At 29.1% G+C, this 12,938-nt stretch overlaps 1 protein-coding gene across 1 annotated transcript; it reads left to right on the top strand.

Annotated features, from left to right (window-relative positions):
• The first annotated feature begins 4,487 nt into the window (after positions 1-4,487).
• On the top strand, positions 4,488-11,205 carry LOC120579759 ((-)-germacrene D synthase). Its single transcript, XM_039832471.1, has 7 exons — positions 4,488-4,636; positions 5,233-5,515; positions 6,481-6,853; positions 6,961-7,179; positions 7,262-7,400; positions 10,340-10,588; positions 10,684-11,205. The coding sequence occupies exons 1-7, from the start codon at positions 4,532-4,534 to the stop codon at positions 10,975-10,977; spliced, it is 1,662 nt and encodes a 553-aa protein (XP_039688405.1). The 5' UTR covers positions 4,488-4,531; the 3' UTR covers positions 10,978-11,205.
• Positions 11,206-12,938: the final 1,733 nt, after the last annotated feature.

Raw genomic sequence — 12,938 nt, 5'->3', positions numbered from 1 at the left:
ACATATGGATAATCAGTTTAAGGACAATATTAATCTTCGTAACTCTCATCCTTTTGTATTAGGTCATTGTTAGATGTTCTTAGTAAAAAATTCAATTTCCGGGCTTATTGATCATATTTCTCTAAAACTTCCCCAGAAGATCATAAGAAAAAAATAAAGGATAAAAACTCCCGTATAAGGGACTTCTTATAAAAATCCGAAAAAGAAAAGGAAAGGTAGAAGAAATATCTAAAGTTATCCTAACTAGATTTTGCATAATTAAATTATGTGTATGTTTTTATATAAATAACAAGGACAATGACGGTAAGAGTCTGTTTTATTCAATAATTAATAGGAAAAAATTATATATATATATATATATATATATATATATATATATTTTAAGAAAAATCATATATTCTTTAAACTATTAAATGTATACATATTCAACTATTAAATATCAACCCCAAAATTAAATACACTAATTCCAATAAGCATCAATTTCTTTATTTTATTTCGTACATTAGAATCAGCAATTTTAACTTATCTTTTTGTCAAGATTCCTTTTCATACTATAAAACAGGAATGAGGTCCATATCCACAATATAAAATAAAATAGCAATAACAAGGAGGATTATAAAATACATTTTTGGTACTATCTCTTTCAAGTTTTAGTAATTGGTCAATGAATAACCTTTAGCAAGAGTTTCATTTTTAATTCATATCATAATTGTATATATTTGAATGAGGTATCATATAACCTTTAGTAACAATTTCACTTTTAATCCCTATCATAATTGTATATTTAAATGTGATATTCTCCATATCATTTATGTATTAAATATGGAGAAAGATTTAATATATATTAAACAAACTAAAAGAAATATATTAACAATAATAAGCATTCTTCATAGACTAAGATGTGCTAAAGAGGGACACAAGAATCATATAAAGGCAGTATAATTGAGCCAGGATAAGGAAAAAGAATGAGGGTTATTAACCAATGCTCAAACAAGAGGCCTTTTTTACTTTGATAAAAACAAAAAATTGGTTTACTTTTCCCACCCTATAACCTTCTCGCATGTCGTATGTTTTTTTTTTCTTCCCGAAATTGTCCATGTAATTTTCAGATTTTAGAATCCGAATTTAGGTTTTCCTTATTTGCGGGGTGAAATAAATGAGTTTTTCTCCAATATAGAGTTCTTTCCTTGTTTTTTTCGGAGTATAGAATCCGAACACCCCTTAAACACCAATTTTTAGTGGAAAAACAACTTGAAATCTATAATCTGAACTGTCTCAGCACAAATTCTTAGTCTTTTTGTAACATATGGATAACCAATTTAAGGAAAATATTAATCTTCCTAATTTTCATCCTTTTGTATTATGTGATTGTTCGTTGTTCTTAGTAAAAAATCCAATTTTCGGGCTTATATTGATTAGATTGCTCTAAAACTTCCCCAGAAAATCACAAGATAAAAAATAAAGGATGAAGACTTCCGTAGAAGGGACTTCAGGTGAGACTACGCCCTCAAAATTCCAAATTTTATCGTTTAGACCCATTTTTCATATTCTCAGAAAAATCTGAAAAAGAAAAGAAAAAGTAGAAGAATAAATATAAAATAAAATAGCCATAACAAGGAGGATTATAAAATACTTTTTTGGTTTTATCTCTTTTAGGTTTTAGTAATTAGTCAATTAATAACCTTTAGTAACAGTTTTATTTTTAATCCCTATCATAATTTTATATTTAAATGTGATATTCTCCATATCATATATCATATATGTTTTAAATATGGAGAAAAGTTATATATATATATATATATATATATATATATATATATATATATATATGAGTTTTGCTAGAAGCCACTCATGAAAATGTCTTTTAGCAAGTCACACTTCAAGGTGTGATTTTCACTTTTTAATTATAAATTTGCTAAAAGACACATTCATAAAAATTAGTCGGTGTCTTTTAGCAAATGTTCATAGAATAACTTGCTAAAAGACACCTTCATGAAATGTATCTTCTAGCAAAATCCTATATATATATATATATATATATAACAATCTAAAAGAAATATATTAACAATAATAATCATTCTTTATAGCCGAAGATGTACTAAAGAGAAACACAAGACTCATACAAAAGGAGTATAATTGAGCCAGCATAAGGAAAAAGGAATGAAGGTTATTAACTAATGTCCAGATAGGAGAACACGATAAACAACCAACTATGATAACCAATCGATTAAACAATTGATTAAATGATTAATTATTTGCAATTAACAATGATAAAATTGAAAAGTTTTAGAAGCTAAGTAAGTGTGAAAATCATAAGCCTTTTTTACTATGATAAAAAAAAAAAGGGAAATGTTAACTAACGTCCACGGGGCACTTGTTAAGGGTCTTAAATAGTATCTTTTATAAAAACATGTGTATTTAATACATTAGAAATTGAACGATTTGATTTTTTTAAATAATAATTTCCTAATTTGGAATGCTTAAAGTGTTCCCCGAGGCATTCGTTAACAAGACCCAAAACAAAATAGGTGTTTACTTTTCCCACCCCATAACCTTCTCATGCGCCCAATCTTTTACGAAAATTCCATGTGATTTTCGGATTTTAGAATCCAAATTTAATTTTCCCTTTGTTATGGTATGAAAAAAATGAGTTTTTCACCAATTCAAATTTTATAATCCAAAAACTTAAAAAAGTAAGGCGTGTTCCTTGTTTTTTTTCTTTTCGAATTAGAGAATCCAAACACCCCCTAAACACCCTTTTCAGGGGGAAAAACAGCTCGGATTATATAATAGAAACTGTATTAGCACAAATTCTGAGTTTGTTTGTAACATGAATTACCAGTTTAAGGACAATATTAATCTTTCTAACTCTCATCCTGTTTTATGTCATTGTTAGCTGTTCTTAGTCAAAAATCCAGTTTTCGGGCTAATTGATCAGATTGCTTTGAAACTTCCCCAGAAAGAAAGAAAGAAATAAAGTATCAAGACTCCCGTAGAAGGGACTTCTTACTGGACTCTGTCCATCAAAATACAAAATTCCATTGGTTAGATCTATTTTTTTAAAATTTTTCATTTTCTCAGAAAAATCCCAAAAAATTGCATTAGTTTTATTTGATTTTTATCATTTTTTTACTTTGTTTTTATGGTTGTTTTTAAAAGAAAAATTCAAAGTTGCTGAAATAGAAGAGATTTTGATTGCTAATTATAAATAAGCATATTTCAGATTATAAAATCCGAAATGTGTTCGTATTTTAGAATCAAAATCCCATGGGCATTTTTTAAAATTTTTTATAGTGCGTGAAATGTAGATAGGGTGGAAAGAGTAAATCCCAACAAAATATTTTGAGGGCCTAAAGCCCTTGCTTTATTAGTTTGGGTCGTTCCTATGGCAATGTCATTGATTGGATATGCAATTGATCAAAACTAATTTTTTTTAACATGAATGAAATAAACACCGCATTAAGTTGAAAAATAAAAATTACACCGCACAAAGATGAAAAATCAAAACGAATATATTTGTGCTAAGAAGTCAAAACCACAAAACAAATGACTGAATGCTGAAAATATGTGAAAATCACTTATTTAACTATAAGAGAAACAAAAACAATTTATAAAGGGGTGATTTCGAGTTAAAATTAACCATAAATCGACCTTTTTCAATAGATAAAAAAGATAATGATTACGGCCAGAGTTTGAAAAGGAAAAAGGAGAGTTGAATTGAAGTTTGAAATTAAAAGATCCACTTAGAGTTTTTTTTTTTTTTTTTTTGTTGAGAAAAGATCCACTTATAGTTAAAATATGATATGTCAGATATATATATATTTTTTTTTACAAAAATAATTTATATTCATTCATTCAAATTGATAGAGTACATCGATAAACTGCAAATTCGCTAAAAATAAAAATGATGAATCTGCGAACAAACTCACAACATCCATGTTAATAGCATAAAACGGTAAAGTACAAAAACCTACACATACGATTATATTAAAGTCTCCGGAATACCCACGTCTCCGGATCTGCAACGTGGATGGCGCCAAAGTCATTGATTGGATCTGCACTTAATCGAAGCTGATCTGACAATCTGAATCGAACAAATTCCTGAAAGAAATACAAACAACGCCGCACAAAGACGACGAACAAACCAATGTCGCACTAAGACGACGAAATCACAAAATAAAAAACGAAATAGATGTGAAAATAATTTATTTTAATATAAGGGAAAGAGAAAAACGAGTTAGAGAGGTGATTTTGAGTCAAAAATTGACCCTAAATCTCCCATCTTTGATGAATGAAGGATAATAAATTAGAGTTTTGATGACGGCTCACAAAAGTGATATGTCATAAAATGATATATTGGATTTTTGCTAAAATATGATCCACTTAGAGTTAAAATATGACCCACTTAGAGTTGCCTAACTTTTGTTATTATTTTTTGCTTGCAAGGTTTTTAAAAAGAGTGTGGACCACAGTGGCGAGTAACTATAAATAGAAACAGTCCCGTGATAGAGCCCATAGTAGATATATAAGCATGTCTTCTACTGAAGTTGCTAAATCCGATTTGCATAGAAATGTTGCAGATTATCAACCTGACATTTGGGGAGATTATTTCCTTCAATATGCTTCGGAATATATGGCACGTAAACATATATCCACTCCATCTCATATATTAGTTGTCTTATTTGTAATATTATTGGGTTAAATGTGATTTTGGTCATTATAAATATATCAAATTTTTCCTTTAATTTCTCTAAAAAATTTCATCAATGTTCCTCAAACATTTTTCATCTTCATTTTTGTTTCATCCTTTTAAGTAAACTCATGTAAAATTTATATTTTTATTAAAATTTTGCATAGAAATTTATAATATTATGAGAATCTTTTCAAAAAAAAATATTTTTTTTAACAAAACATGAATTAAATAAGAATTTTTATATTTGTGGCGGTGAAAAATTCATATTTAATTCATGTTTTGTCAAAAAAGATTAATTTTCTTTTTGGGAGATTTTTACATATTCTACACATTTATGTACTAGTTTATTAAAAAATACAAAGGCTACACATCAGTTGGCTTAAAAAAAAATCAAAAGCGGTAATTAAAAATTTTATAAGGACAAAAAAATTATTTATCTCATATTATTTGTAATCACTTTTTTATTACATTCATTTGATCAATGAAGTCAAAGGCATCCTTTGATTACTTGAATAAGTCTTTGTTCAAACACCCTGCAGGAACTTGATCAAAACATTGGATCAAAGATCGAAACACTTAAAAATGATGTGAGGAACATGCTTGTCTCAAATACCGAGAAGACCTTGGCAAAAATCCATTTGATTGATTCAATATACCGCTTGGGTGTGAGCTATCATTTTGAACAAGAGATTGAAGAGGTTTTGCATGGTATTCACAAGAATTATGTTGTAAATGGAGAAATAACTCTTGAAGACCACAACCTTTCCTCTCTTGCTGTGCTATTTAGGTTGTTGAGGCAACAAGGACTTCACGTTTTACCAAGTATTCCCTCAACTTATTTTGATGATTAGTTTTCTTCGAGGCCACTTTATTAATTACTTTTAATGTCACTTACACTTTTTGATTATTGTTATAAGGAAAAAATCGATATTTTATATTTATTTCTTAAATGATGTGTGAAGTCTATAATAAAGATCATATATATTATTAATTGAATGAATAAAAATATAAATGTCTGCTTATTATATAATAATGACCGAATGTGTATGTGAGAGGTAGAATACACAAGAGAAAATTTGCAAGAAAAAAACATTTTGTCTTGTACTGCTGGAAAGGAATCAAGTGAGTATTTTGATGATTAGTTATCTTCCGAGGCCGCATTATTAATTACTTTTAAATGTCACTTATGTGATAGGTAGCATATACTAAATGTTACAAAGCATCTTTGCTCTCATTGAAATTTTCTTTTTTAATTTAATTATTGGGATATGTTAACATGTCCTTTTAGGTTACATGTTAAAGATCCATAAATAAAAAATGTTTATTAGAAATTGTGGCAATTATTTTTTAAAAAGTTGAAAATTAATATTTCTCAATAAATAGTACTACCTCCGTTTCTTTTTAATTGTCTTTTTTTGACATTTTACACAAACCAAGACATTCAATAAATATTACTACTTTTGATACAACAATATAAACTTTTACTATAATAGCCTTATTCATTCAATTTATAATTTCATTTATTTCTCTATCCGCAATAAATAAGTAAGGATAATATAGGTAAAACAACATTTAATGTTGCATTGAACTTTGAAAGTGACAGTTAAATAGAAACAAAAATTTTCTCTAAAAGAGACACTTAAAAAGAAATAGAGGGAGTAGTTGTTATTTGTAGAATCTATGTGCCCGCCTTAGAGCACATTGTATGACCCTTAATTATTTAATATTTCATTGTCGCTGAGTGTGGTTTGTTCCATTTTGTTGTTGTTTGATAAAAAAAACACTAGATGTATTCAACAAATTCAAGGATGAGCTAGGGAATTTCAGTGAAAAACTTATTAAAAATGTTGAGGGGATGTTAAGCTTGTATGAAGCCACACATATCATGGTTCACGGTGAGGACATTTTGGAAGAGGCCTTGGCATTCACTACTACTCAACTTGAGTCTATTAGCAAGCAATCAAGCCATTCTCATGCATTACAAGCCAAACATTGCTTAAGGCAGACCCTCCATAAAAACATCCCTAGGTTGGAGGCACGAAGCTACATTTCTAGATACGAGGAAGATCCTTCACATAATGAAAATTTACTCATTTTGGCAAAACTAGATTTCAATATGCTCCAAAGTTTACATCAAAAAGAATTTGGCAACTTTTCCAAGTAATGTCTTCAACCATACACTGCTTAGTAAAGAAAAAGAACAAATAATCTATATATTTCAAGATTATTCGTTGTATTTACTATTATTATTTTTTTGGTATATATAGATGGTGGAAGGAGTTGGATGTTCGTAGTAAACTACCATATGCAAGAGATAGGATAGCGGAAAGTTGCTTTTGGGCATTGGGGGTATATTATGAGCCCCAATATTCCACGGCAAGAAAAGTTATGACGAAATTATTCGTCATAATAACTGTGATCGATGATACATATGATGCATTCGGAAGAATTGATGAATTAGAACTTTTTACTAAGGCACTCGAAAGGTCGATAAACAACACTTCACACAAAGACATGCATATTCTTTATATTCATTTTTTCTCTAATTTAATTGAAAGTAATTTTCAGGTGGGATATTAGTTGCTTGGATAATCTTCCGGATTACATGAAGTTTCTCTACGTGATAATCTTAGATCTTTACAAAGAAATAGAGCAGGAGATGAAAAAAGAAGGAAGAGAATATGCACTTAACTACTACGTGAAAGAAGTACAACTTTCTATCTTTTTAACTATTAAGTGATTATAAAAAACATTTTTATTAATCATTCATTAACAAAGGATGAATTTTTTTAATATTCAATGATTTACTTTACTCAACTATATTGAACAAACACTACTACAGAAATGACATTTTACATTGGTCAAAATTGAGTTTTCACATTGGGTCCGAGCCGATGTAATTAAAACGTTTCACATCCGTTATGGAACAGCTGTGATAAGTTGTTTTCCACATCCGGCAGCTAATCACTGATTTGATATGTGATAAATTATACTATAACCTAGGGTTTTCACATCTGTTGAACCAATAAAACTGAGGTCAAATATGTATTTTTCACATCATCTAACATATCCACCGATGTGAAAAATTCTGATATTTTTTTTCCTAAATTATATACCATATTTTTTTCAACTCATTTAACAAAGTGATTCAATGAGAGAGTAAACACATAAAATCAATAAGAAATTCTTATCGGATTACAAAATAAAAGCAACTAGCATTGAAAGTGTCACCAAATATCATAATTCTAAAATTCAATGTGAATCTACTTCTACAATTCCAATCTCTACAACCGAATCAGTAGGCACAACCTAATTTCCATTAACATGTGTTGAAACAAAAATGGAAGACAACTATAGTCTAAAATCAAAACGGAAGACATACAATCAAACTCAACACTAGGGCTACTAAAACCACCATTTATTTAACTTCTAAAAGAACAATACTATGACAAAAATAATAAATTTAAAACCAAAAACAAAATTCTTAAGTCAAGAACAGTTGACAATATTTTCTATTAAATTCAAATTTTAAAATATAGGTATCATGATGTTTCCATACCTTTATTGCAGGTTCCTCAAAATTTCCATTTCTACACATTCCATGATCAATTAAAAAAAAAAAGGAAAATGCAATTTAGGATTAGATACGAGAATGAAGAGTGAAAATTGTTCATCACATATAATGAAAACTTAGATCTAGAACTGTAACGACCCAATATTTTGTGTATATTATGTATGTCCATTTTATTTTACTAATGAAGCAATAATTATATAATTTTTATTTATTCATTGGTAAATTAGGAATAGGGACGTGACCGACTTAAATGCTTCTTGCAACACTATTATTCTTAATTAATTTTGGGACTATCAGTAAGTTATGATATTAGAAATGTCTAGAACAAGAAATAGGAAAACTTTATTGTCTTTAAATTCTCTTAATTCCTTTTTCTAGTCAAAGTTTATGTATATTTCCATTTGGTGTGCCACGACTAGGTGGAAGAAGTTTAATGAAATTGTTGCACCTCTATTTTAATAATTAATTTATTGTTTAGTTTTGACTTAACTTTACATTATTTTATTCATCGATGATTTATATTATGCGATGATCTATATTTAACCAAATACATGAGAACTTAATTAGAATCAATTCTTTTGATTTCTTCCTCATAATAGCATTGGACCAACTTAACTACCATGTGTTTACTTTCGGTACACAGTGATGCTAGTTAATTGACATTTAATTCTTTCATAATTTCTTGAGGCCTTATCATAATTCTTTTATAACCATTCCTCCTTTCATTCCCAAAGTGTTTTCACGCCTCCACACCATACTCACCTTATTCATAAACAAACAACTTTTTCGGTTCTTCTTACTCTGAACTCTTGCAAGATCAAAATGAAGTTTTGGATTCTCAATCTATTGATTTATATAATATATTTCCACTGATCTTAGAGTCTTCTTCCATGTTAAGGAGGTAAGGGCTTTTTCCCCATACGTTCGTGCTAGGAATAAGTTTATGTTATGAAATAAATATTAGAATATTTAACCATTAAAAAGGTAATGTTATGCATTGTGTTTGAGTTGTTCTTTGATGTATGTGTGTGATTGACTATGATTGAGAGGTTCTGTGATTTATGTGTGTGATTGATTGTTAGTTAGTTTTGAAGATATGTATCATATTTTTGAGACATGCATCATAGTTTTGTAGTATGCATATTTTCTAGTGGTGAAAGATGATATTTTAATTAATTTTGTTCGGACTGCCGCTAAAATTAAAGTCATATAGTTCTTAAGATGTTAATTTTTACGCACCTCAATAACACATAAAATTATTTTAGATTTATATAAACATTAAATACAAAGGCCATTTTCTTAAAATATATATCAAGTAAAATTTTATTAAATGGTGTAGCATTATTCAAATGTTTCATCATTGTAATTTTATACCTACTATACATATTTTGATAATGTTACAATGGTGTACCATTTGGATAATGTTACACCTCTTAAATTTCAGTTCTATTTCAAATTTAATTATCTGATTTTAATAAAAGTCATTATCTAAATTGAGAGTACATGTGAAGTGTAAAAAATTCCATATTTTGATACATATTTTGACACGATTTTCTGCCAATGGATGAAAAATTCCAAAAAATAAATTTTTGATAAATTTCAAAAGATTCCAAAAAATAAATTTTTGATAAATTCCAAAAAATGCCAATGGATGAAAAATTCCAAAAAATTATTGTTAATAATTTTTTTTGAGCAATATTATATATGGTCATTTTGAGTGATGGAGTTGTGTAGACTTACAAATTAAACACTAGTTATTTATTACTCTGCATATGGTTTTGTTGACTATTGTGTTATGTTAAACATTCTTTTATTGAAATGTTTTGGTTTAGTTGAGCTTCTTTTTGTTTTTTTTTTTTAATTAAAATCCAAAATTTTATTATATTTTGTGTTGTGTTATGTTTACAATTTTTATCAATATAATTTGTTTTCTACTTATCATCGGACAAAAACTTATGTTGTGTACCAAATTAATAATAATGAAGGAACAACGCATTGCTATTAATGAATTGATAATACAATTATACCTCAATATAAATAAAACAACTTATTAAATTTTATTTTGATGGTAGTTCATAAAATACGTTCAAGCATATATGACTGAGGCCAGATGGTTAAATGATAAATATCAACCAACATTAGAAGAGTACATTCGCATATCAACAGAATCATGTGGTTACGCACTGGTTACAACAACTTGTTACATTTTCATGGGGGATACAGCTACAGAAGACATCTTCAAGTGGGTATCAAATGGGCCAAAAATGATCAATGCTGCTATTATCCTTTGCAGGCTAATGGATGATATTGCATCCAACGAGGTATGAAGATAAAGTTCTCCATAATTTTGTCTGCAATGTATATTTGTTTTAATTCAACAATGTAACATGAATTATATATTATTTGTTGCATATAGTTTGAACAAAAAAGAGATCATGTTTCCTCATTCTTGGAATGTTATATGAAGCAACATAATATCTCTAGAGAAGGTGCCATTCAAGAAGGTCGAAAAAGAATTGTTGATGCTTGGAAAGATATGAATAAGGAATGTCTTATGCCGACTGAAATTCCAATCCCTTTTTTGACGTGCATTCTAAACTTATCACGTTTCATGGATGTGGTTTATAAAGATAAAGATAACTTCACACATCCTGAAGGAGAAATGAAGACATTCATCAAATCTTTACTTGTTGATCCAGTGCCAATTTGAGCATTACTTTAGTTTTTTTTATGCATTGTATTTCTACTTTAAATAAAAAATTGTGTGATGTGTGGACTTGTTTTTTGTTTTGTTTTGTTGAATGGAAATTTTGTGTGAAATAAGTTGTAAATTGACAACTTGTAGTTCCATCTTTCCTTAAATTTTAACGCATGATTGTCGCACGGTAACATAATTAAGGGCTGCTATTTAGTACGAGATTATGTACTAACGAAGAAACCCCAAAGTTGATTTGGCTTGATTTTTTAATTTTTTGAATGGTATAGTTTGCTAAACAATGAAGATTATATTGCCACTTTTGTCGTCAAATTTCGTCTCGAACTATATAGTACTTATCAACAGAATTTAACTCTAAACTAAAAAATATTTGGGAAATGGGAAAATTCGAGATATCAATATGCATATGTGTAGTTGTGGTGTTAAATTAAATGTTCACGTAATGTTGTTGCAACAACAACAACAACAACAACAACAACAACAACAATAATAATAATAATAATAATAATAATAATAATCATAATGATAATGATAGGTGACTCGTTCTTAGTTTTGATTTCCATTGTTAAGATAAGCATGTGCGTGGCTTAGTTGTTGCTATTTTTTAAGATTGTACCGACTATTTAATAGCTACTATCATTTTCATTCAATGATACAAGTCATTTCCAACATTCTAGCATCAGAGCTCCCACTAGGCCTGAGAAGAAAAAAAAAAAGTTGCAGACTTTCAGTGACTTGCAAATAGAGAAAATCATGACGAGTGAAGAAAATTTTGTGCAGCCAGCAATTTTCTGTTTCGATGAAGAATTTTCTCAGATCCAAAGAGTATTGGAGTTTATTAGAGATTGGTTATGTAGAACCAAAACAAGTTGTGACAGATGCAGAAAGAATAAGGCTAGATGAGTTGAAGGACTTGAAATGCAAGAACTATTTGTTCCAAGCCATAGATCGTACCATTCTGGAGATAATTCTTAAGAAGAGCACATCAAAGAAAATTTGGGATCTATGAAGAAAAAGTATGAAGGAAATACAAGAGTAAAGCTATTACACCTTCAAGCTCTTCGCAAAAAGCTTAAGACATTGAAGATGAAATCTAGTGAGAATGTTTCTGATTATTTTTTCAGAGTCATGTCTATGGCCAATAGAATGAGGGTGTATGGTGAACAATTGGTAGATAGTACAATTGTGGAGAAAATACTCCGATCATTAATAGAGAAATACAATTACAATTGTAGAGATATTCATGCTATGTCCGTCGATGAGCTGCAAATTTCATTAATTGTTCCCGAGCAGAAGTTTCATAAGCATACAGAGGAATAAGCCTTGAAAATAACACATGAGAAAATATCAGGAGGAGGAGGAGTAATAGATTGTGGCAGAGGATCATTCAGAGGAAGAGGTAGAGGACGTCAAGCCTTCGACGTGTCCATTGTTGAGTGCTACAATGTCACAAGCTTTGACACTTTCAATATGAGTGTCCTAGTTTAGATAAAGAAGCTAATTATATATATTAAGCTTGATTATAATGAAGAAATATCATTGATGACATATGTGGATCATAATGAAGCAAAAAGAGAGGATGTGTGGTTTCTGATTTGGGATGCATCAATTATATGTGCCGTGACAAAACATTGTTTAGTGATCTAAATGAAAGCTTTACATAGATTGTGAAATTAGGAAATAATTCAAAGATGTTAGTGAGAGGAAAAGGAAATGTAAGGCTGTTAGTAAGTGATATTGCGCATGTAGTCACATAGGTGTTTTATGTGCGGGAGTTAAGGAATAACTTGTTGAACATTGGTCAGCTACAACAAAGAAGATTATCAATTGTTATTCAACATGACAAGTGTCGAATTTACCATCCAATGGAAGGGTTAATTATATATCCAAACAGAAATGACATCTAATAGGATGTTTGAATGAACTTATAATTGATACAGATTGGCATCCCGCTT

Source organism: Medicago truncatula, chromosome 3 (genome assembly GCF_003473485.1).
Source record: "Medicago truncatula cultivar Jemalong A17 chromosome 3, MtrunA17r5.0-ANR, whole genome shotgun sequence".
Taxonomy (NCBI): domain Eukaryota; kingdom Viridiplantae; phylum Streptophyta; class Magnoliopsida; order Fabales; family Fabaceae; genus Medicago; species Medicago truncatula.
The sequence above is the reverse complement of the archived record's forward strand: the minus strand, read 5'-3'. Positions and strand labels throughout refer to the sequence as shown.

Bases quoted from the DNA above. Each gene is read 5' to 3' on its own strand.
- LOC120579759 (XM_039832471.1), top strand. From the start codon at position 4,532: ATGTCTTCTACTGAAGTTGCTAAATCCGATTTGCATAGAAATGTTGCA. The intron at 4,637-5,232 runs GCACGTAAACAT...AACACCCTGCAG, and splicing joins AATATGCTTCGGAATATATG to GAACTTGATCAAAACATTGG. The intron at 7,180-7,261 runs GTCGATAAACAA...AGTAATTTTCAG, and splicing joins TTTACTAAGGCACTCGAAAG to GTGGGATATTAGTTGCTTGG.